General features: G+C 55.8%; 8 protein-coding genes across 8 annotated transcripts in view; 2 read left to right on the forward strand and 6 right to left on the reverse strand.

Annotated features, from left to right (window-relative positions):
* Window positions 1-35: 35 nt before the first annotated feature.
* Window positions 36-1923, forward strand: CAOG_07495 (hypothetical protein; the record flags this gene model as incomplete). The annotated part of the gene is made up of 4 exons (XM_004343319.2): window positions 36-641; window positions 835-1026; window positions 1123-1647; window positions 1778-1923. 4 exons carry the CDS (start codon window positions 36-38, stop codon window positions 1805-1807), a joined length of 1353 nt encoding a protein of 450 aa, XP_004343369.2. The 3' UTR covers window positions 1808-1923.
* A 115-nt stretch (window positions 1924-2038) lies between these two features.
* CAOG_07496 (glycine dehydrogenase) lies at window positions 2039-5241 on the reverse strand. The gene has a single exon (XM_004343320.2). The coding sequence runs from the start codon at window positions 5200-5202 to the stop codon at window positions 2113-2115; it is 3090 nt and encodes a 1029-aa protein (XP_004343370.1). The 5' UTR covers window positions 5203-5241; the 3' UTR covers window positions 2039-2112.
* A 1619-nt stretch (window positions 5242-6860) lies between these two features.
* On the reverse strand, window positions 6861-10811 carry CAOG_07497 (hypothetical protein; the record flags this gene model as incomplete). Its single annotated transcript, XM_004343321.2, has 1 exon — window positions 6861-10811. The coding sequence occupies one exon, from the start codon at window positions 10809-10811 to the stop codon at window positions 6861-6863; it is 3951 nt and encodes a 1316-aa protein (XP_004343371.2).
* Window positions 10812-11131: 320 nt separating this feature from the next.
* On the forward strand, window positions 11132-13796 carry CAOG_07498 (hypothetical protein; the record flags this gene model as incomplete). Its single annotated transcript, XM_004343322.2, has 12 exons — window positions 11132-11273; window positions 11703-11828; window positions 11938-12024; window positions 12129-12238; window positions 12325-12688; window positions 12767-12811; window positions 12919-12988; window positions 13064-13153; window positions 13226-13294; window positions 13367-13463; window positions 13549-13604; window positions 13697-13796. 12 exons carry the CDS (start codon window positions 11132-11134, stop codon window positions 13794-13796), a joined length of 1356 nt encoding a protein of 451 aa, XP_004343372.2.
* A 122-nt stretch (window positions 13797-13918) lies between these two features.
* On the reverse strand, window positions 13919-16372 carry CAOG_07499 (D-2-hydroxyglutarate dehydrogenase; the record flags this gene model as incomplete). The annotated part of the gene is made up of 11 exons (XM_004343323.2): window positions 13919-14085; window positions 14170-14253; window positions 14329-14587; window positions 14669-14805; window positions 14887-14980; window positions 15053-15141; window positions 15226-15283; window positions 15364-15457; window positions 15531-15711; window positions 15785-15825; window positions 15978-16372. 11 exons carry the CDS (start codon window positions 16370-16372, stop codon window positions 13919-13921), a joined length of 1599 nt encoding a protein of 532 aa, XP_004343373.2.
* A 453-nt stretch (window positions 16373-16825) lies between these two features.
* Window positions 16826-18991, reverse strand: CAOG_07500 (hypothetical protein; the record flags this gene model as incomplete). Its single annotated transcript, XM_004343324.2, has 4 exons — window positions 16826-16935; window positions 17040-17211; window positions 17354-17586; window positions 17752-18991. The coding sequence occupies 4 exons, from the start codon at window positions 18989-18991 to the stop codon at window positions 16826-16828; spliced, it is 1755 nt and encodes a 584-aa protein (XP_004343374.2).
* A 183-nt stretch (window positions 18992-19174) lies between these two features.
* Window positions 19175-20191, reverse strand: CAOG_07501 (ZIP zinc transporter; the record flags this gene model as incomplete). The annotated part of the gene is made up of 1 exon (XM_004343325.2): window positions 19175-20191. One exon carries the CDS (start codon window positions 20189-20191, stop codon window positions 19175-19177), a length of 1017 nt encoding a protein of 338 aa, XP_004343375.2.
* Window positions 20192-21499: 1308 nt separating this feature from the next.
* The window catches only part of CAOG_09102 (hypothetical protein), a gene marked incomplete at both ends in the record, with an annotated part of 3363 nt that continues 1091 nt past the window's right edge, over window positions 21500-23771 (reverse strand). The window contains one exon of the mRNA XM_011272457.1: window positions 21500-23746. Within this exon, the coding sequence (XP_011270759.1) occupies window positions 21500-23746 (2247 nt within the window). The remainder of the gene's footprint in view (window positions 23747-23771) is intronic.

The following is a 23771-nucleotide window of genomic DNA, read 5'->3' on the forward strand; positions in this document are numbered from 1 at the left end:
TTATTTAAATGTCTGATCCAGCGGCCTTTGCAGCAATGATGGCCGCTCACCAACTGCAGCAGCAGCAGCAGCAGCAGCAGCAGCAGCAGCAGCAGCAGCAAGAGGCTCAAATGCACCAGCAGCAGCAGCAGCAGCCAATGCATGCGTATGCCCAGTACTACCACCCCGCAGCCGCATCCCAGCAGCAGCCGCCTCAACCACCCCAACGCCAGCAGCAACAGCAGCAGCAGCAGCAGCAGCAGCAGCAGCAGCAGCAGCCGCAGCAGGGGACGCCAGGATCGTTCTACCCGCCAACCTTCGCGTACGCAGCGCAACCCCAGCAGCAGTCGCAGCCACCGCCGCACCAGCAACAACAGCAGCAACAACAACAGCAGCAGCAGCAGCAGCATCAGCAAGCCCAGGCCCAGGCGGCTGCGCTCCAGCAGGCAATGCAGGCGAGCTCCAACTTTGCTTCCAATGCTGCGGCTGCCGCTGCTGCTGCTGCTGCCGCCGCCGCTGCTGCCGCTGCCGCGAGTCGCGAGTCCACGGCGTCCGTGCAGCAAATCGAGCAGGCCAAGGCCCTGTCGCAGGAGTTTGCGCGGCGGCTCGAGCACGAAACAGCCTCGTTCTGGCGCGAACAAGCAGCCGCTGTCGATGCATTGGTAAGGCGAGGTTTCTCAGATTTTCTCAGATTTCTCAGATTTTTTCTCAGATTTGGGATATGTGATTATTTCGGAGACTTTGATTGAAACTCCGCTATTGAACACATCAAAAAGGGCTTCAAAATCTCAGAATTTCTCACCTTTTCTGATTTCCGTTTCTTTCACCCTTGTCCGCTCGTTCTTCAATGCACAGACCGTCGAATCGTTCAAAACGCAAGAGTTGCCGCTCGCTCGCATCAAGAAAATTATGAAAACAGACGAGGAAGTCAAGATGATTAGCTCGGAGGCGCCGATGCTGTTCGCCAAGGCCTGCGAGCTCTTCATCCTCGAGCTGTCGACGCGTGCTTGGTTGCATACGGAGGATGCCAAACGCCGAACGCTTCAGGTACTTTGGTTGTGCTCTGTGTGTGTGTGTGTTGTGTTTTGGCTTGGTCGAGTTTCGAATTCCTTCTGACTGACAATCCTACTGCGTCCTGTGCAGAGGAGCGACGTTGCGCTCGCCATCTCCAAGTGCGACACGTACGACTTTTTGATTGACATTGTGCCGCGCGAAGAAATCAAGTCCGCGAAACGACCGTCGGTTGGAGACGCCGCTGCTGGCCTCTTTGCCCCAACGCCTGGTCCCGCGGCTGTGGCAAATCCAACGACTGCCGTCGATCCAACAGACCCCGCACACATGCAAATGCTCATGGCTGTGCAGGCGGCCGCAGCGAATGGAAACTACTCCTCCGCCTACTTTCAGCAATTGCAGATGCTTGCCAGCCAAGCCACCCAGGTTGCCGATGGCGGCGATCCGAATGCGGCGGCAGCGGCGGCGGCTGCGGCGGCGGCTGCTGCTGCTGCTGCTGCTGCAGCCAGCAACTCCAACCCTAACGCTGCTGCAGTAGACTCTCAATCCGTCACGGCAGCTGCATTCCGCGCTGCCTTGGCCAACCTCCGCGGTGGCGCCACCAATGCGTACCAACCACCAATACCGCCACCGCATCCTCAAGCTCACGGCTATCCAGTATGTTTCTCTTTGAGTCTTCTTGGTGTTTTTTTGCACGAGGGTTTTTTTTTCTTTTCTGTTCTGTTTTTCCGCTTTTGCAGGTCATTCGATGCTCACTCTGCTGTTCTATCGTTGCTTGCTCATCTAGGGAGGGTATTCAAACTACCAAAACCAATAGGGTTGCTTTGGTTTTTGGCACTGTCGCATTTGTTAAGTTGTTGGTCTGTGGGTCGTCTCGTCTTCTTGGTTTCAGTTGTAACCAAAAACAAATGAAAACACTTTTGGATTGCAACAAAAGCGCCGTGCTGGCTCCCGTGTTTTGATGATAGATCGTTGCTGACAGCTCAATTCGAAACCAAAACATGGCAGTAACAAGAAGAAACTTGAACTATGAAAACAGAAAGGTGAATTAACACACAAAGCCTTGTATTTTGTAACAAACAACGGAAAAAAAAAACCGACAGCTCCCAAAAAAACAACTGCTTAAATGTCATTGGCAGCGCGAGTCACTTGCAGACGACGGTCGCCAAAGACATCATCAATACGCGAGACAGACGGCCAGAACTTGTTCTTGCGCAGGTAGGGAAGCGGGTGCGCGGCTTGGTCGCGAGTGTAAGGGTGGTTCCACTCGGAAGCAGTAACGTGGCGGAGGGAGTGAGGCGAGTTCTTGAGGACGTTGTTCTCGCGATCGGCCTTGCCAGACTCGACGTCGGCAATTTCCTGTCGGATGCTAATCAAAGCATCGACAAAGCGGTCGAGCTCGACCTTGGACTCGCTCTCGGTGGGCTCAATCATAAGCGTGCCAGCCACAGGGAAGGACATGGTCGGGGCGTGGAAGCCATAGTCCTGCAGACGCTTGGCAATGTCGATGGCCTCAATGCCAGCCGACTTGGCGAATGGGCGCGTGTCGAGGATGAACTCGTGGGCGCAGAAGCCGTTCTTGTTGGTGTAGAGAATCTTGTAGTGCGACTTGAGGCGCGCCTGGAGGTAGTTGGCGTTAAGAATGGCAATGCGGGTGGCCTGGGCAAGACCCGAGCCGCCCATCATGCGAATGTACGACCAGGAAATGGGCAGAATCGAGGACGAGCCCCAGGGAGCCGCCGAGACGGCACCGAACGACTTTTTGCCGCCGACGCTGACGACGGGGTGGTTGGGCAGGAAGGGAGCGAGGTGCTTCTTGACACCAATGGGGCCCATGCCGGGACCACCGCCGCCGTGGGGAATGCAGAAGGTCTTGTGCAAGTTCAGGTGGGACACGTCAGCGCCATAATCGCCAGGGCGGCAGAGACCGACCTGGGCGTTCATGTTGGCACCGTCGAGGTAGACCTGGCCGCCGTTCTTGTGAATAATGTCGCAAACTTCGCGAATGCCCTCCTCAAACACGCCGAACGTCGAGGGGTAGGTGATCATGATGGCGGCAAGGTGGTCCTTGAACTGCTCAGCCTTGGCGCGGAGATCGGCAATGTCGACGTTGCCGTTGGCGTCGGTGGCGACGGTCTCGATCGTCATGCCGACCATCTGAGCGGTGGCAGGGTTGGTGCCGTGGGCCGACACGGGGATGAGGCAGACGTGGCGGTGGCCCTGGCCAATGTCCTTGAGGTAGGCCATGATGGCGCGGAGGCCGGCGTACTCGCCTTGGGCGCCAGAGTTGGGCTGCAGAGAGACGGCGTCGTAGCCGGTAATCTCGACGAGGTCGCGCTCGAGCTGCTCAAACATGCGAGCGTAGCCTTGCGCCTGTGCGACGGGGGCGAACGGATGGAGCGAGTTGAACTCGGGCCAGGTGACGGGGTACATTTCCGAGGTGGCGTTCAGCTTCATGGTGCACGAGCCGAGCGGGATCATCGAGTGAGCGAGGGAAATGTCCTTGTTCTCGAGGGACTTGATGTAGCGCAGCATCATGGTCTCAGAGTGGTGCGAGTTGAAAATGGGGTGGGTGAGGTAGGCGCTGGTGCGAGCGACGGCGCTGTAAGCGGGGCCGCGTTGGGCGACGGCGGCGTCGATGGCGGCAATCGGGGCGGGCTCGCCACCTTGGAGGGCAAAGACGCTCAGCAGGTGGACAAGGTCGTCGCGGGTGACAGTCTCGTCAAGGGAGACGCCGACGTGGGCAGCGTCGACCGTGCGGAGGTTGATGCCGTGCTCGACGGCGCGGCTGATGATTTGAGCGGCAGGCACGGAGGTCTTGATGAGCAGCGTGTCAAAGAAGGTCTTGTTGACGACCGTGTGGCCGTGGTGGGCGACAGCCTCGGCAAAGATGCCAGTCAGGCGGTGGACGCGCTCGGCAATCTTGCGGAGACCGGCGGGGCCGTGGTAGACGGCGTACATGGCCGACATGTTGGCCAGCAGAGCTTGCGCCGTGCAAATGTTGGACGAGGCCTTCTCGCGGCGAATGTGCTGCTCGCGGGTCTGGAGGGCGAGGCGGTAGGCGCCGTTGCCGGACGCGTCGCGCGAGACACCGACGATGCGGCCGGGCATCTTGCGAACGAGCTTCTCCGAGACGGCAAAGAAGGCGGCGTGGGGGCCACCGTAGCCGAGCGGGACGCCAAAGCGCTGGGCGTTGCCGAGGGCAATGTCCGCGCCCCATTCGCCGGGAGCCTTGATGACGGTGAGAGCGAGGAGGTCGGTTGCGGCAACGACAAGCGCGCCAGCCTTGTGGGCACGCTCGGCAAGGGCCGAGTAGTCGTGCACGTCGCCAGACAGGGTGGGGTACTGGACGAGGACGCCGCAGACGTCGTTGGCAGAAAAGTCAAACTTGAGGACGTCGGCAGTGACGACCTCAATCTTGTGCGGCTCGGCGCGGGTGCGCAAGAGGGCGAGCGTCTGGGGGTTGATGGCGGCATCGGCGACAAAGCGGGGCTTCTTGCTGCCAGAGTTGACAAAGGCCATGGTGATGGCTTCGCCGGCGGCAGTGGCCTCGTCGAGGAGCGAGGCGTTGGGGAAGGGCAGCTTGGTCAGGTCTGCAACGAGGGTCTGGTAGTTGAGGAGCGACTCGAGGCGGCCCTGCGAGACCTCTGGCTGGTAAGGGGTGTACTGGGTGTACCAGCCGGGGTTTTCAATCACGTTGCGCTGGATGACGGGGGGTGTGAGCGTGTTGTAGTAGCCCATGCCAATGTACGAGCGGAAGATTTTGTTCTCGGAGGCGATCGACTTGAGGGTCTTGTGGAGCGTTGACTCTGACTGGGCCGCGCCAATGGCCAACTCGCGGTGGAGGCGAATGCCAGCCGGGATGGTCTTGTCGATGAGCTGTTCGAGCGAGTCCACCTTGCAGGCGTCGAGCATGGTCTTGACGTCCGATTCGGTGGTGACACCAATGTGGCGGCGCTCGAACGAGTCCAGGGGCTCGAGCGATGCCGGGGTCGAGGCCGAGGCCGAGGCAGCCACTGGGCGAGCGATGGTGGCAAAGGATCGCGTAGCAGCAGCACGGGGAGCAGCGACAGCGGCACGAGGAGCAGCAGCAGAGCAGACTGCGGCGACTGCAGTCACTGATGAGCGCGATGCCACACGCTGAGCACTCGTGAGCGCAGAGGCAGCAGCGACGTTGCGCGCGGCAGAAGCGGCAATGCGGCAGCTCAGCATCTTGTGTTCAAATTTGGGAGTGAAAACGACGGGGAATTCTGCAAGTCAAAGGCAAAAAAAAAAAAATAGTTGAAGTGGGTTTAAACAAGTAAGCAAGAAGCAGAATGAGTTTGATCACAGCAGTATCTTGAGTGATGAGTGAAGATCGACACAACACGAGGTGGGGGGTCAAAGTGAGACAAAGTAAGGAGCGACGTAAGTCATGCCAACGCCTCACTCTCACTCACTCCATCACTCCATCACTCACTCACTGAATCACTCAATCACTCAATCTCACCAATGACTGATCATGATGCATGATTGATTGATTGATCATAACAACGATAATCATCATTCAATCATTGACGGTTGAACAAGTCACAACGCGGTTATTTTTCATCAAGTTAGACAAACAACAAAAACCAGGTTTTTATTTATTATTATTATTATTTCTTTTTCTTCTTTTTTTTTGAATTTTCAGCTTTTTTCTTTTGTTTTTCCAGATTCAAAACATGACTGAATTGGAACATGTTCTCGTTGATCTTTATAGGAAAACGCGCTCTGACTGTCGCTGTTCTCTGCAACATCAACGTCGCGTTCGTTGTTCGTGGCGCTAACAATGGAACGGCACGATTTTTCTGCTTTTTTTTTCTTTTTTTCTTTTTTTCTTTTTCTTTTGTCCAACATGACGCGATGCCCAGATGGAGAGGTCGAAAGCGACAAACAGGTGCGTGCAATGTGAGATCAGAGCACACACACACAGAGAGCGAAGAGAGAGAGAGCAGAGAAGAGAGAAGGCCGAGATCAGAAGAGGGGAAAGGCACGAGGGGAGAAGCGCGAGAACGGCACATGGATTGACAGAGAGAGCAGAGAGCGAGACAGAGAGAGACAGAGAGAGCTGATGGATGAGTAGAGCACTTCAAGCAACAGGAGCAACGCAGAAAAGCAGAGGACGAGTGACTGAGAGAGAGAGAGTGAGGCCGAGACTGACTGAAGATCGTGACAAGGCCGAAGGGCCACAGCACAGCCGCGCCAATATGAGTCTTCGCCTTTGGTCCCCTCCCCCACCATCCAATACCACCATCAACCACATCAACCCCCATCAACCCCCATCAACCACATCAACCTCACAAAGCAAGGACGGAGAGAGCGGGGGGCGTGATTTTGCTCCGTGAGCCACAAAAAAAAAAAAAAAAAAAAAAAAAAGGACCAATGCTACGTCCACACCACAGTCGCCAGCCACGAGTGCCTTCCACACACACACACTTCACACTTCAAACATAGAAGAGTCACACTCTGAGAGTCATCATCCACTTCATGTCGCGTTTTCATGCGATGGTCGCTGAGGGACAAACAGCTGTGTGTGTGGGACAAACAAAACGAGAAACACAATACAAACCAACACAAAAGAGTGAGCCTTTCAGGTTCGCATTTGGTTCATCCTGATGCTAATGCAGTTGACAAACTACGAGCCAACAACAAGTACAAACCAACACAGTGAGTGCGAGCCTTTGTTGGATTTTGTCTGCTCAGCCAGCAAGCATCAGCACAACACCGTTTTTCAGCATTTCCCCTCGTTCTTTCAATGAGCATGCAAATGTTGTACAATAAAAATGACTTGAACATCAAAGGACGACGTGACATCCATCACAGGAAAACAAAAAACCACCATCAAACAATTACAAGACTTCCTCGTTTTCAACAACGCCAGAGACAGCCAGGCTGTGCGGAGCGGCGGATGCATCGCCGACGGGTCCAGCATCGGCGCTCTGCTCACGCAATGGCTCCGTGGTGGAAGCAGGCTCAGTCCTGGCTTCAACCACCTGAGAGCGCTTGGAAGTTTCGTCAGATGCCGAGACAGTCGTCGGTGCCACCGTTTCCGTGGCCGCCGCAACCTCAAAACGGCGCGTTGTCGCACCAGCTTTCCCTCCTTGCTCTTCTGCCTCTCGGGAAGGAGCTGCGACACTCAAGTCCACCAAGGGAGCAGCAGAATCATCGTCCATCGTATCGACGGCTTGAACAGAAAAGACGTGCCTGCTCTGGTTTCGAGACAAGGATGCCTTGGGCGGGGAGTCGTCGGAAGCAGAAGCAGAGCGGGTTGCCGAAGCCGTCGGGGCTGCTGGCGGCGAGCGAGCTGCAGAAGTTGGTTCTGACGCGACGACTGGGGCTGGCACTGACGGGGTCACAGGTGCGGCTGCCTTTGCTGGGCTCGAAAAGGTCAACGAAACGCCGGAATGAGGCAAGGAGCGAACTCCAAAGACTTCGAAAATACTGGCTGGCTGGTGCCGCGGTTGCTGATAGTGATAATTGTGATGATCATCCTCTCGTGCGAGCTGCGGTCCTTGGCTGTAAACGGGCTGGGCGATCGCTTGCTGCTCGGCGCCGGGCTTTGCCATGGCCTGATGGTGCTGGTTGGGTGGCACAGCGAACGAGGCACCAAAGTCGGCGATGGGGTGGGACGATGTCGGCTGAGGAGGAGCGGACAGTGACTGGGGAGTCTGGTGCGCAAGTGAGAACAGTGCAGTTGGTGCGACTGGTGCGAAGCCATGGATTTGCTCCTGGAAACTGGCGCCCATCTGCTGCTGTTGTTGTTGTGGCGGCTGCTGTTGCTGCTGTTGCTGCTGGAATTGCGCGTCTCGCCCTTGATGCGGTTGGGACGAAAGATCCGATCGCGCGTCAGCGCCCAGACCAAGTAACAGAGGTCCGTCGGTCTCTGGTGCGGACACCTTCGCAACAGCGGCAGCAGCAGCAGCCGGGGTGTCCTGCTGCTTGCGGGCGGGACCAGACGGTCCAAGACCGACATTGCCGGCGGGTAGCGCACGCTGCTCATCGGGGGCGGGAAGCTGGAGGTGCTCGCGCCACAGACGAACAAGCCGAGCGTACGTGCGATCGAGGTGGGGAACAATGATGCGAAGGCCACCCAGCTCTCGAATGTTGTACGTCATCCTGGGTGATGGGCAGCCAATAAAGCAGCGATTTGGCGGGATTTGCGTACGGTCGGCGACAAAAGCAATCATCTCGGGCCGGAAGGGACCCGTCACAAGCATGGCATCAATCCGAATCGCCGGGTAGCACCGATCGAGCATGGCAATATTCTCAAACAGCTCCTCTGGAATGTCTCGGGGCGACTCAAAGAAGTGGACAACCTTGACGATGCGGGTCTGCTCGTTGTCTTCGACGTACTGAATCGCGCGGTTGAGAGAAACGAGATCGCCGTGCTTGGAGAAGAAAATGACGGGCTCACGCTCAATGTCGTGGAGCAGCTGCACGAGCCACTTTTGAAAGCGGGCCACACGCGCGCTGGCATTCGTTCGATCCTTGATCGCGTGGAGCAAGGTGCGAATCGCTGCAGACCGGAAGAACATGGAAAGAGCGATGGCCAAAAATCCCACAAAGTACATGAAAAAGTACAGGAGAATTTGCGAGTCCAGAACGACGTTGCCAATCCACGCAACGATGACGCCGACAATGGCCGTGATGACACCCACGAGCGGCGCGTGCGCCTCGGATTTGAGGGTGCTTCGGGTGTTTTTCAGAGCAAGATTGCTGCACCCGAACAGGGCCATAACGGACAAGAACGCGACCGTATAGACGCCGCCGATCGCCTGAAGCTCGCCATTGGCAATTAGGAACAGGGAAGAGCACACCAACAAGAAAAACAGGATGATGACATAGTTGGCTTGTGTGTACGGAAGCCGCTTGAGGAAAACGCCGGGTAAGCAACGATCGGCGGACATGCGCAAAAAGAGACCAATGACGCCAACAAAGGAGGTAAGGACGGCGCCCGAAAGCACCAAAACCGCGTCCACAACAATCATGCGCTTGAGCCAGGCGCCGTTCAGCTCGTCCTCCATCTGGTCGGCCATGGTTGCGAGCAGTGCTTTGGCAGCGGCCTCGTTGTAGACGGTGCCGTTGTTGGGATAGAGCACGCTCGGGGGCAAGACAGAAAACGACAGCAGGGAAACAACAGGGTTGATGATGGCGACCATGAGCCACATGTTGCGGAGCGTCTTGGCAAACACGCCCGGCTTTTGCTGCTCGACAAAGTTCGAGGACGATTCAAATCCACTGATACCGAGCATGGCCGAGCTGAAGCCGTAGAACAGGGCCAGTGGAATGTTTGACGGAGGGGCGCGCTCAAAGTTGTCGGCCAAAACCGACCAGTTGGAGCGGAACGCCGAGACGAGGGCGCACATGCACAAGGTCGCCAACGTGAGCATGTGCACGGAGCAAATGGCAAAGGCAACCTTGGCACTTTCCGTCACGCCAAACAGCATGAGCGCGGCGAACAGGACAAACAGCAGGATGGTGGCAATGTGCCCATCCAAATCCGTCCATAAAACTTGCAGGTACTGAATCGCGTTGGTGCCACTGACGACTGCCGTGGCGACGTACGACAAAAAGGACAGGCAGCCAGCAAAGACGGCCGCGGATTTGGGGCCCGTGTTGAGAATGGCCGTGTACGTGCCGCCGTTCAGGGGAAGGGCGGTGACGACTTCAACATAGACGCGACGGAAGAGGTGGAGCAGCAGCACGACAAGCAGCAGACAGATAGGCGCCAGATAGCCCGCGTACGAGGCGACAACACCCGCCGTGTACAAGACGGACGAGGTAATGTCATTGGCGCAGATGGCCGTGGCCATAAACTGGCCGAGGAGCGACTCCTTCCCACCATGAGCGTGTCCAGAACGCTTGATGGAGGGCTGCTGTGGCTGCATCCCTCGCTCGGCCGCCGTGGTGTCGTCGTCGCCGTCGAGGTCAATCTCGTCGTCGTCGTCGCCGCCGTCGGCAAAGTAGTGCTTGGTCGACTCGATACCACCAGAGTACACGGGTGGGTACTTGATCTTCCAGCCAAGTCGCTCGACGCCACGCAAGAGATTGACGTTGATGCTCTGCTGCTCTTGCAGCACGGGAGGTTCCTGTCGAGCTCCGTCTGCGATAACTCCTTCCGACTGGCCTGACCTTGCAGCAGCAGCAGCAGCAGTAGTAGTAGTAGTAGTAGTAGTCGTCGTGGTACCTGGAAGAGCTGCACCCGGCGCGTTGCCTGTTGCCGGCAGGGCGAAATTGAGGCTTGGGCAGCGATCCGTGTGGACGATCTCGACAATGCCCTTGCCTGCCCATTCCCATTCAGCGACGCCAGCAGGTGCAAAGACGAGTCCGACGGGATCGTTGTCGGCAGCGCGGCGGCTCGACATTGAGAACGAGTTCCCGCTCGAAGTCATGCTGAAGCCGCCGCCGCCGCCGCTGCTGCCGCCTCGGTGCGACGCGGAATGGGACGAGCCCGAGCCACCACTCCAGCGGCCACTCTGCAGCGTCGATGACGACGGCACAGTCAGTGCGGACGTCGCTGCCTGCGGGTGAATCTGGCGGAGGTGCGCGTGGTTGCCCGACTGCGACGGCGACTGTGCCTGCGACTGCGACTGCGACTGTGCCTGAGCCAGTTGGTAGGATTGATGAGAGTGCTGGGACTGCTGGGACTGCTGGGATTGCAGCTGCTGTCGGCGTGTGAGGAGCGTCTGGCTGCTCATCTCGTTGTCCTCACCACCGCCTGAGCCTTCCGACGAGCCATCCGAGCCAGAGCCAGCGCCAGAGCCAGGGCGGTTGAGTGCGCGCGCAAGCAGCCGACTCATGATCGCAACTGTCAAACGCGGGAAAAGGAAAAAACAAAAAGACTGGTTTCAGTCGGATTGTCTCAGATTGACAGCTCACGTGTGAAAATTTGACTGGTTTCCCTTTTTCTTCCCTCTTTCCCTCTCTCTCTCTCTCTCCTCCCTGTGCTCCCTGCTCGCTTGCTAGATTGCTTCGACTTTGCTTCGTTGCTTTTGTTTTCTTATTGTCTGAGCGATTGGATCAGGGAACAAACCTGTCAAATCTGAGTCCTGATGTACAATTTGTCTATTACTTCAGTCCCATTTCATTCTTCATTATTCTTCATTATTCTTCTTGTCTGATGCATCGTCGCTCATCGTCATCATCCGCAGTGACACTGTCGCTCGCTGCAGCAGTGATGATGCTCGCAGTGATGATGATCGTTCTCTGTGCTGATGCTGCTTCAACGCAAGCCAAAGTCATCCGCGGCGCTGCTCCTGCGAGTAAGACGTTCCCCCCCCCCAACTCCAACTCTGAGCTACAAGTCAATCATCACTCGGTCATGTCACCAGTCAATCATCACTGTGGAGTGGAGCAAGTTGAAGAAGTGGAGGATGCGAGTGCAATGCGAGATCTCGTCCTCGCTCTCTCTCTCTTCCTTCACCCACACTGATCACCACGCACTCAGACCAATCCTCAACATTGAAGAATGGCGAGGAAACACGGCAACACCAACAAACTGGCTTGCATCGCCTGCTGCTGCTGTGCAAAAGCGCTGAGGCGACAAAGCGGGTCCACTTCTAATGCACTTCCAGCCAAACTCAAAGCATCCCCCCTCAACCCCTCCTCAACCCCTATCTGACTCGCGTTTTGACAATGATAACAACTCAATTGGGGGTTTTTTTGTTCATTTTCTGACAATGGTTTGACAGGTCGGCCGCTGTACCGCGCGGCAGCCAAGTCCGGATCATTCACTTGCGTCGATGGCTCAAAGACCATCCCGTTCGCTGCCATCAACGACGACTATTGCGATTGCCCAGATGGCAGTGACGAGCCAGGTAAATGAAAGCGAACGAGTCACTCCTTCACAGTCGTTTCATCGCAAGACGAGTTCATCTCTACTTTTTGTTCTAACTTTGATTTTGACAATTGAATTGGGGGTGGCAGGAACATCCGCTTGCCCGCGAGGATCGTTCTACTGCCCAAACAAGCGCTTTGTGCCCACCGTTTTGCCGTCCTCTCGAGTCAACGATGGTCAGTTCTGGACGGCACTTGATGCATCCTCGTTTGATTTCTTGGTTTTGGTTTGTTTTTGGTTTTTTTGTCTCAGCATTCATTCTGTCGCCTTACTGACACAGGCGTTTGCGATTGCTGCGATGGTACCGACGAGCTCGGCCGCAAAGAGTCGGACTGTGACAACACTTGCGAGGAAGCGGGCGAAAGTCTGCGCCTGGAGAATGAGCAGAAGGTACGGCACCTTGAGACCTGAGGCCTGTTCCAAAGACGCCTGTCAAACTCAACCACTGCTGCGTTTTGGCACACATATCTATACAGTTGCTCTCACATCAGCAGGGTATGCGCGTCCGCTTTGAGCACATCAAGCGAGGATTGACCGCTCGCAAGGAGCGCACCGCAAAGTTGCGCGAACTGAAGGCAACCCTGGCCACCGAGAAGGCTGAGGATGAACGCCTGAAGGCAATCAAGGATGAGGCCGATGCTCTCGAAAAGCCCGCAAAGGAAGCACACATCAACGCTTGGAACGCGGTCAAGGAAGCTCGCCGTCTGGAGCGTGAAGCCAAGAAGGCTGAGGAAGATGCCGCCGCCGCTGCTGCTGCTGCCCCTGAAGCCGCCAGTGGAGAACCCACCGCAACTGAGCCTGCAGTCGATGAGAAGCCCGAAGTGAAGGCGGAACCCGAAGGTATGCGCCCCCTCTGTTCCCAAAATTTTGATGATGCGCTGGCTTTGCGTCTGACTCTTGTTACGTTTGAATTTTTAGAACCGATGCCGCCATTCCCTGAAGATGTCCAGGCTTTGATCGACGGTAAGAGAATCTTTCCCCTCGCTGTTCACTCCAATTTTCGTGTTCCAACATGCTGCCTCGTGTTTGTTCTGTTTGTCTCCGCGCTCATATCTCTATTGCCATCACAGCTGCCAACCGCGCTCAAACTGAATGGGCTGCTCTTCATGATCGTGCCACCGCCACCGAGCGCGAGGTCAAGTAAGTTATGGTCGAAGTTGACGGCTGCTTGTCAAGATGGTGTGGTTTCTCACTTTCACCCGCTTCCCCCCTCAGTGCATTGGATGCCAAGCTTAACACGGACCTTGGTCCCGAGCAAGAGTTCTTTGTGCTTCAAGACGAATGCTTTTCTTTCAAGACGAACGAGTAAGAATACAAGCCGCCATTGGTTCCCGGATGAAATTCCGCTGAGACTTAGTTTCCTCTGTCTTGGTGCAGATACCAATACGAGGTATGTCCATTCGTTTCCGCAAAGCAAAAGCAGAATGATCGCGCGACCAGTCTGGGGTAAGTCATTTTGTCACTATTGAACCGATTCGATCAAAGCCTTGTTTGAAAACTCACCTTGGCTGGCCCTAGCTCCTGGACTGGATGGTCAGGATCTGGTAACAAGTATTCTCAGATGAAATTCGAGAATGGTGAAAAGTGCTGGAATGGCCCTAACCGATCCGCAACTGTAAATGTCGATGCGGCTTGAAGTGAGAGCGTGTTTTGGTTTTGTGTGTTTATCGTGCTCATTGTTTGTTCGAATTCCACCTCAGGTCAACCTTAAGTGCGGAGACAAGAATGCACTGATCTCGGTCGCCGAACCCAGCAAGTAAGTAGTTGCATTTGTTCGCTCCAATCGTCTCAAATTTCGAAAACCGTGATGAATTCATTTGGCGCTTGCTTTCCGACTTTGCTCCTTAGGTGCGAATACGTGCTCGAGTTCACTTCTCCGGCCGCTTGCGACCCCAACTTTAAGCTTGAGCAGGTCGAAGACGACATTGAGGGTCACGATGAGTTGTAGTCAACCTGCGCCTTTTAAAATATATCGTTGTAGGGTGTTATTTTTGTTGCAATCTGTTCAAGCCGCTAGTTCTTGCTCTTTTTTGTTATATTGAACAATTCAAAACATTCGGAATTGTGGCATTAGTCGTGGGGCAGCACCTTGTAAGGATTGAGAATGCCTTTGGGATCAAAGAGCGATCGGATGTTGTGCATAAGCGAAATGGCACGCGGTGGCTTGGAATATCCAATGCAATGCGCCTTGGTGAATCCAAGACCATGCTCGGCACTGACGCTACCTCGGTGCTTTTCTGTTCGAGATTCAAGGAAAGCGGAAAATTGAGAACTTGCATCCAACAATTCATAATACCGACTCGTTGTGGGCGTCCACTTACGGGTCCATTCGTAAATAAAGGGCTCGATTGCATTGTGGACACTCTCCGAGCGTGTGGGCGCGACCACATTGATGTGGACATTTCCTGGAGGGAACACAACGAACAGTGTAGTTGCATGGTCCTCACCGCAACATTTACGCCATACAGGTCAATACGTACCATCGCCAAGGTGACCATATCCAACGGCAAGGACCCCGGGCTCCCGAGGAAGTCGAGTGCGCAGTTCCTCGACCAACGGGTACATTTGACTGATGGGCAACGAGAGGTCGTACTTCCAAACCTCGCCTTGTCGCTTCATGGCACTCGCGACATTCTCGCGAAGCTGCCAAATGGCTTTAACTTGTGAAATGTCCTGTGAAGCAACGGCATCGCTGCTGATTTTGTTGTCGTAGAGAAATTCGACAAAGCTGTCCAGTTTCTGTCAAAGACAAATAGGACAGCCAAAAAAGTCAGCGGTGAGAAAAGCACCACCTTGCCATTCAAACGCTCGATCCCTCACCTCAAGATCATGAGTCTCATTGGAGCCTGACGTCTCAATCAGCACGTAGAATGGATGCGACGCAGAAAGGGGGTTCCGAGTATTGGGAATGTACTGGAGGACCAGATTGAGAGAGGGTGCGTCTTGAAACTCGCAAGCTGACAGAAGTAACGAAAGCAGTTGCCATGAGAAGCTCCGACAGCCCGTGCCGCTCTCAGGACAACTTCAGCTCAGCTTACCAGACAGGATCTCACCCAACCGTTGTTTTGCCTCGCTAAAGATGGTCTGAACCGTGGCAAATGACTCGCAACCAATATACAGGACGTGAACAGACTGGTGAAAGGGACAGAAACGCAGGCCGTCAGAGAAGAATTCTATTGGCTAGGGCATCAATGCGACACTCACCTTGGGCTTGGCGGCAGTCAAAACCGACACGCCTGTGATCACACCCAGAGTACCTTCCGACCCAATAAAGAGCTGCTTCAAGTCGTAGCCTGGAAGGAGCACAGAGAGAAGCTCAAGTTAGACGAAACTCAGGCGGTAACGGCTCCCTTGTTTCCAAATGAAGCAAAACAAACCCGTATTGTCCTTTCGAAGACTCGACATCGTGTCCAAGATCGATCCATCGGTCAGAGCCTTCCAAGTACAACAGACACAGTGTCAGGCAAAAAGCAAAGGTGCGGCGATTTCCAAACTCGAGCAAAACAAAATCTTACAACTTCGAGACCAAGGATGGATCCATGGAGCGACCCGTACCGCAGCAAGCGGAGCCCACCTGCATTGGTGGCAACGTTTCCGCCGATATGACAGCTGGAGACGAGCAGTGATGAGCGAAATAGATTGTCTCATGTTCCCGAAAAAAACGCAGCGCAAAATTTCATACCTCCCCTTGGCGCCCAGATCCCAAGGCATGGTGTGGTTGCGAGGAAGTAGATAGTTGTCGAGCGTTTCCAGCACACATCCTGCATCGCACTCGAGCACACCGGTAACAGCATTGAACGAGCGAATCTTGTTCATGCGAGCTGTCGAAACGACAATCTCGTCAAACACTGGCACAGAGCCTCCTGCAGAGCGATTCCGTGAGTAAAGCACAAACAAACCACTTGGTGCAGGTGGCACAGAAACAAGCATGCGTACCAACGAGCCCAGTATTACCGCCTTGGGGAACGACCGCGAGTCTGTTGTTGCAAAGAAGCCGATCAACCAGCGCAAAATCTCAGAACCACACCTACATTGGACCAAATCCCTCCAACCAACCACCAGCAATCAAAGCACAACATCCGAAAACGAAAAAAAAACGCGTCTCTCAGCATAATCCTTCAATCTTAACTGGTGATCCGAGCAGTACTTGAGCACAGCAGCGACCTGCTGTGGGGTGGACGGGAGGAGGGCAAGACTCGATGCTCCCCGGTAGCGCCCCTGCCAGTCCGTGTTGTGAAAGTCCATTGCGTCCTGAGGAGCAACGCCAGCAGGACCGCCGACGAGTTGGGTCAGTTCCGGGAGGTGGACTGCGGGATCGAGGCGGGCAAAGGCGGCTGAGCGGTGGACGTGCGGATGGCTCGTGCTCGTGAGCGGCGGCTGCGCAGGGCTCAGTGCGATGGGCATTGAGCCAGTGGCAGTGGACTGCGCGCTGGACGAGAACGCGCGGGCGACGGCGGCGAGGACGGGTCGAGTCGATGGTGCCTGGAAAGAGCGGCACAACGAAATCCGACCGACCGAAAGCATTGAAGACGGTGATGACGATAAGATGAGTGGACAAGCGGAAACTCAAAGGAAAGAACGGTACATGTACAATCACCAAAAAAAACGAAGGATTGAAGGAAGGGAAGGGATGTAAGGGTGAGATTGGATTGAAACGAACAAAGTGGCTGTCGAGTTTGACTTTGCTTCCAATGCATTCATCTCGGTCATCTTTGCCATCAAGCAGCGCAACACGGACGCACTCGCCTCCAAGCTCAAGGAGATCTCCGACCCCGCCAGCGACAGTCCACCATATGTTCTGTGTGCGAAACGTGTGTGCTTGCGCTGGTCTGGAACAGCTTGTTGTGACTGCTTTGTTGGTCGAGACGTTTGAACAAAATAGCAACCAGATCAAAAAAACAAAGCAGCAGCACCATTGTTACAAAGCAGACAAAATCGTCGAGCATTCGGCATCTCTTTGTAATTGACAGACCAAACTCAAGGGGAGAGCTGGCGCGATTGGAACTGGCCCTCGTCGTACAGCTGCGCGCGCACTTGTCGCCCACCAAACCACCGATTGTTGAGCGCGAGCACTGCTGCATCAGCCTCTGTTCATCACAATACAAGAACGGGGTCGGGTGAGAGAACTGCTGAGCGACGAAAGAAGATTGCCACCCCCTGCTCTACTTTGGCGCCATCTCCGCTCGCGTACCTTCCAGCTGCGCAAACTGCACAAATATCGCCACGTCATTCTTGGAAGTGACATGCACCACCACGCGTTCGACAGTGCCAAAGTTGGAGCATTCGCCACCAACTTCCTGCTCCAGCATGCTGTCAATCTCGTCTGCGTCGATCATGTTGAGCAGTGCGACAATGTGAGAGCTCTGTGTCGAGGAAGGGGAGTACAGGGTACAGAAAACCATTTGAACAGTGAGTGAGTGACCAGAACCAATCACAAAGGACTCAAACAGCTGCATCTCACCGTCGTGCCACGCGCTAGTTTTTGCATCAACGCATCGCATAGACCTGATTGCCCTTGATGGATACATTCTCCTCGTCGCGAAGCGAAGCGCTGGACGCTTGCGTTTCCGACTGGAGTCTTCGCAGTTTGTCTTGCATGTCCTCGCCACTGGATGCTGGTGCCTGTGCATTGGTTGTTGGTGCTGCTGCTGCTGCTGCTGCTGTGCTTTCTTGTCGAGCAGCAGTAATGCGCGCCGCTGCTGCTGCTGCTGCCTGCGCCGCAGCTGAAGCCAGTACTCCTATCACAGAATTGTTGCGCAAAGGTGGATCGGGTGAGACAAGAGTGCAAGACAAGTCCAAGCCTTCACTCGCAGAGCTGCAGATTGCAGCATTTCAGTCCAATCCAACAGCAACAAACAAAAAGAACAAACACCCAAGCAAGATCGCCAAAAACACCAACTCACCATCATTGGCAGTCCGTCCAGCCAGCACGTTCGTTACTTGCGCAGATTGTGCAGTCGTCAAGCCTTGGATGTTGGACGGCGAGTGAGCGCCCTTGACAACGTGCAACAGCAAGCCGCCCAAATCCAGTCGGTTGAGCGCCGCAATTGCGTCTTTGGCCGTCTGCAAGCTTTCGAATTGGACATAGCCGCAGCCCTTGTGCCGCCCAGTCACCAAGTCGACCATCAAAATGCAGTAGGCAACGGGACCGAACGACTGGAAGACCTCGCGAATGTCCGACTCGCTGAGCTCGGGGTGAATGTTCGCGACAAAGACGTGCGGGAAGGTGGAGCCCTCCTTGCGCAGCTCCTCAATCAGCACTTGCATTGGCTGCGGAGCGTTCGGCGTGCCAAACTTGAGCTGGCGATCGCCAATCCGCGCGTGGTGCATCTGACTGAGCACAATGTCGCCAGACTCGGGATACTCGTACTCGACAAAGCCAAAGCCCTTGTGCCGCGTGGGTGCGACGGGATCGTTGACAAAGCTCACTGAGCGGATTGGGCCGCATTCGGACATGGCTGCGCGCACCTCCCGCTCGCCGGCCTCGAACGGAATGGAGCCAACGTACACGCGACCAATCAACGTGATGGCGCGCGTTCGCAGGGCAACCTGCTGCGCCTCGGCGTGCTGCTTCATCTTGGCAGCCTGCTCCTGCTGCAGCTGCTGTTGTCGCAGCAGATGCTGCTGTTGTGCGGCGTGGAACTGCACCGTGAGCTGCTGCGCAAACTGGCGCGCGCGCTCGAGTGCCTCGGCCTGGTCTGCGGAGAGATCCGCCTCGGCCAGCGGCAGGTGGTGACTACTTGAAGCGTTCTGAGCAGATGCGCTGTGATTGCTCGATGCGACTGCTGTCAGCGATGCGCTGGTTCCATTGGGTCCACTGACTCCACTGGGATTGACTGCAGCGTCACTGCTTTGGTCCCACGCAGCGCGTTTCCTGCGTTGGCGCGTTGCTCCCGCGGTCTCAGTCTGCACTGCTGCACCATTGGCTGCGCTGTCTGTGCTTGGATTGCTTGCGGCATCGGCGGTCGTCGTCGTCGTCGTCGAGGCGGTCGTCTCGCTGCCGTCTCGTTGCGCGGCTGCGTCCCCGTTCGGCTCCAGAGCCAGAGCATGAGCTCCATCGTGATCTTGATCCTCTTGATCGTCGTCCTCGCGCGGTCGCTTGGATCGCTGAACGCCCGTCGTCGCATCGTCAGCGCTGCTCATTTTGGAGCGCTGTTGTCTGAGAAGTTGCGAGATTTTGAGAAATGAGCAGAAGCCCCAAATATGGAAGTTGTCATGCTAATCTACACTATTATAATAATCTATCAAAAGTTAAGGACAACAAGACACGGTTTTCTAAGAAGAGCAAGGCTGCTCAGATCAATGCATGTGCGTGCAGATGTGCACTCAGAGATACCGGCCAATAAAGGCCATGATGCCGGCACCCACCCACATCGCAACAAACAGCGCAACGCGCCGTGCTCGAGAGGAGGCAGCGGCAAAATCACGAGGAAACTCGATCGCCAGCATTTGCGTAAAGCCGACGTACAACAGGATGCCGGCGCTCACAGCATCAAAGGTGCCCTGCACGAGGTTGGTCGTGACGCCGTTCTCATTGTAAGAGTTGACAATCCCGATGCCGATGGCGATACCAACTGGAGCCGACACCGAGTAAATGAACGCAAGCAGAAACTCGTTCAGCTTGGAAAAGTTGCACTCGACCAGCCGTGCACCAAGCGCAATGCCCTCGAAAAACTGGTGGAAGACAAGCGCGGGAATCAGCGTCTCCAAGTCGGTGACGGACGAGACACCGACGGTCAAGCCGATGATGACGGAATGCGCAGTCAACCCAAACTCGAGCACGTAAGCGCCGATCGTGCGTTCTGCCGAGCTGTTGCCAAGCAAACCACCGTGACTGTGGCCATGAGCGAACAGCAGCGAATCGGGCGTTGCAGTGGCAGTACAGCTGGAATTCTGTCCACGCTCGGGATCGCTGTCGGAGGCGCTGACCTGAACCATGCCCGGCTGCGAGGTTTCAGACTTGAGCGCAGTCTTCAGGTCGCGCATGCTGGCAAGTGTTTCAAACAAGTGCATCACGAGCGCACCCAGCATTGCAAACAGCGGTGCGAATGTGTAGTCCTCTGCAAACGCGGCCGGCAAGCACGGGTTGCCAAGCGCCTCGTATGCGGGAGTGAGCAGGTGGATTAATGCCAGTGCGATGATAACGCCAGTGCCGACATGCTTGCCAATGGTGAACACAAACGGGCTTCGGAAGCAAATCCAAGTGGGATTGCGCTTGGCTAGGATTGGCAAAAGTGTGCCCATCATGCTTGTCACCAGGATGATAAAGATGGCAGCAATGTTGTACCGTTGGTCGTAGTCGTCGACCGACTCGAACGAGCACTCGTTGGTGTCGTTGGACATGTTTGCTGTTCAAGTCGGATCAATGGATTGCTTGGGTTTTGCTTTGTTTTTTGGTCAACTGTAGAAAACTGTGAAACTCTGAGTTGCGTGGTTTTTTCTGAGATGCAGCCAAAACAACCAGACAAACAGACAAACAAACCAGTAAGCAAGCAAGCAAAAGGGTCAGTATCTGATGAGTGAGGTGGACGTGTCTCTACGTTGTCCACCCATGGTCGGTTTGTGTCGGTGTGCATGATGGTCCAGAGGGGGGTTTAGAGGGAACACACTTTGCGGCTGTTCTTCCCACACACAGCGTCTGCAGCTTTGGTAATCCATGTCGCATGGCCAGAACTTGTTCGTTGCCGTGGCCTTTTTGACAGTCGTGTGGACAGTGTCGAGATTTGACCGAGTCGTGGATGCTTGTTTGGTCGCGACGTTGTGTGTGTGGCTGCGAAAGTGGGGGGTTGTGAAGCGGCGACTTACAATGATGCGATGTTGTGTCAAACTCAAGCCACAGAGCGACGCTTCAAGAAGTGATTCTGATGATGGTTGATGATGGTTGATGATTGATGATTGATGGTTGATGATGGTTGATGATTGACGATGAAGCAACTGAGAAAGCAAGACTGAAGCGCGCCAAATCGAGCGGGTTTTGCTGCCTTTTTCCCATGTGTGCATCGGTCTCGCCTCGTTCCGTCGCACTCTGTCGCTCACTGCGTGGAAGGTGACTGTGACTGGCTGGCTTGCCTTCCGTCTGTGGTCGAGGACATCCGAGGGGTCGCTGGGGCAATGATGGTGAACGGCACGGAGGGTTGAGTTTTGGTTTTGGTTCTCTCTCTCTCGTTCCTCGAACCCCCCCCCCTCCCCGACATTGCATCCTCGGTGTCACTGTCGCCGCTTGCAGGCCGACGTCCGTGGATCCAGATTGAGTGCGGCGTCATGTTCGGAGACACGAAGCGATGGAAGAGCGAAACTCACGAGGGTCGGATGTTGGACCAATCGCAGCGCAGCGCCAAACGAGCGAGTTCAAACACACACAAAAGCTCAATGCTGCGCAATGTTGCTCAATGTTGAACCAACCAAGCGAGACCTTGAAAATGTGCGTGACTTGCTTCTTGCTTGGTTTGATTGCAGGGATGCGCTGCCAATTCGACGGTCAACCCAAAAGCAAACCCCCGACTGTGCAACCGAGCATGCGAGCAATGGCGTGGGAACGGCAGATTGTCAAAAACAAAAGAACGCCGCTCTTTGATGGATTGGAATATCATCACTGAACGGAATACATGGAACAACAACACTCAACTCGCACGACACCCCCCTTAACCAACCCTACCCAGAGACATGGTGATCACTCAGGGTGGAAAACACGCCCTTGCGTGCCTCCTGCTCTTGCTGGAGTTGGCCGGCAATCCAGCGCGCCTCGTCCACAACAGCAGCTGGAAGCCCCGCAAGCTCAGCCACCTCAATGCCGTAGGAACGGAGCGCCACGCCCGGAACAATCTGATGGGTAAAGCTGGGCTGTCCCTCGGTCGAGTGAAGCACGCGCACCATGTGACAGGCCGCATTGCGGAGCAGCTGCGGGTGCTCCTGGCACCGTTGCGCGACTTCGAGAAAGTGCGTGGCAAACAGCATTCGGCACCGCGTTTTCGTGTGCAGATACGACAGCACCGCCCAGGACAGCGCAACGCCGTCCGTCGTGGACGTGCCGCGTCCAATCTCGTCCACAATCACAAACGAGCGGCTCGTCGCCTCGCGCAAAATGCGAGCCGTCTCGGACATTTCGACCATGAACGTCGACTTGTGCTTGACCAGGTTGTCAGAGGCGCCCACACGCGTAAACAGCCGATCCACAATGCCGATGGTAGCTGACAGCGCTGGAACGTGGCTGCCCATTTGCGCGAGGAGCACAATGAGGGCGTTCTGACGCATAAAGGTCGACTTGCCACCCATGTTTGCGCCCGTGATAATCCAGCAGTGGGCAGCTCGCGCAGGGGCCGTGTTGTTTGGTGACGGAGCAGCTTGGACGCCGCGGGCAGGCTCGGCGACGGACATGACGCAGTCGTTGGGCGTAAAGCTCACTTGGTTGGCGGTTGCGGAATCCTTCATCTGCAGCGCATCGAGGACGGGGTGGAAGCCGCCACGAATGTCAAGCACACCGCTCGCGGAGACCAGTGTCGGGCGTGTCCAGTCGTATCGTTGGGCGGTGTGCGCGTGCGAGATGGCCACATCTATCTGCGAGATGGACTCGCTTGCGGCCGTGATCACGGCGATTTCGGCTTGGATCCTGCTGCAAATGTCTTGCCGCACCTGCTCCTGGGCTTGAAGCATTTCGTCGTCCATTTCAACATGCTGGCGCCGGAACTCTTGCAGTCGAGGAGAAGACAGGACACTGACGCGACCGCTCAGAGCGGGTCGCTTAACTCCGGGGTTGAGCCGAGCGTAGGGAGAGAAGGCGTCGCGCGGTGCCCGGGCACTGGTGCGCACAATGGTGAGATCTGGCGAACTCTTCAAAATGTCTGGTGTTGCAAACTCGCTGACAATCAGGCAGCCGTCGCGAGCGTCGACCAGCATGGCAGGTGTCATGCCGCGATCGATGGTCGAGTAGCCCTGGACGAGTTGGTTCAAGTCCTCAAGGTACGAGGCTCGCTTCGAGTGCAGTTCCTGGATGCGCTGCGACACCAAGACATAGCGGGGTCGCTCCTCGTCGTCAGGATCTTGCGGTTCATCCATGGCGAGATCGGCGTTGCCAGCAGCGACGGGCACGGCAGGGACTGCGGCGTTGGCTGGTGACGAGGCTTTCTTGCGCTTGCTTGAAGAGGATGATTTCTTTGCCGACGCGCTGGGAGCTGAGGTTGCAGACGTCGTAGCAGCAGCAGCAGCAAGCGATGCAGTCGCTGTCTCAGCCAGTCCAACGTACGTTGACAAATACTTGCACAGGGCTTGAACACGCGCATCCTCGAGCGGCTTGAGCAGCTCGGCGTCCAACGTGGGACTATTGGGCAACGAAAACTGCTCACGAATGGTGGTCGCAACGCCCGCAGCAGCCGCGAGCGAGTCGATGAGGTCTGCAACGTGATTCGCAAACCGCCAGATCTTCACGCCGTGCCGGAAAATGCTGCCCAGCGTGCGTGGAACATCCTTGATGCCGCCAAACGTGGATCGAACGCGGTTGCGACGCGGTTCGTCAAACATAAAGAAGGCAGTGTGGTCTTGCCGCTTGCGAATGAGCTCAATGTCGGTCAGGGGCTCCATGAGCGACCGTCGCAGCAATCGACCTCCCATCGACGTCTGTGTGTGCTTGATGGTCGCAAACAGAGTGGAGGAGGCGGCGTTGCCTGGAACCGGTTCAAACAGCTCCAGAGCCGCGCAGCTAACGGGATCCACTTGCATGGGCTGGTGGTGTAGAGCGCGGTGCTGCGAGGGATCTTGGTCCAGGGCCGGGCGGTGGTGCAAACCGAGGAGCTTGATGCGGTGTGTCGGCATGGGGTATCTGGACTCGAGCCACGCAAGCATGCCATTGATGGCGTTGGCTTCCAGTGCAGTGACGGCTGGTACTGCAGCGGCCGCGTTCATGAACTGGTGCAACAGCGGAAGGTTGAGA

This window comes from Capsaspora owczarzaki, assembly GCF_000151315.2.
Source record: "Capsaspora owczarzaki ATCC 30864 unplaced genomic scaffold supercont2.14, whole genome shotgun sequence".
NCBI classification, from domain to species: domain Eukaryota; class Filasterea; order Ministeriida; family Capsasporidae; genus Capsaspora; species Capsaspora owczarzaki.

Bases quoted from the DNA above. Each gene is read 5' to 3' on its own strand.
- CAOG_07496 (XM_004343320.2), bottom strand. From the start codon at position 5,202: ATGCTGAGCTGCCGCATTGCCGCTTCTGCCGCGCGCAACGTCGCTGCT.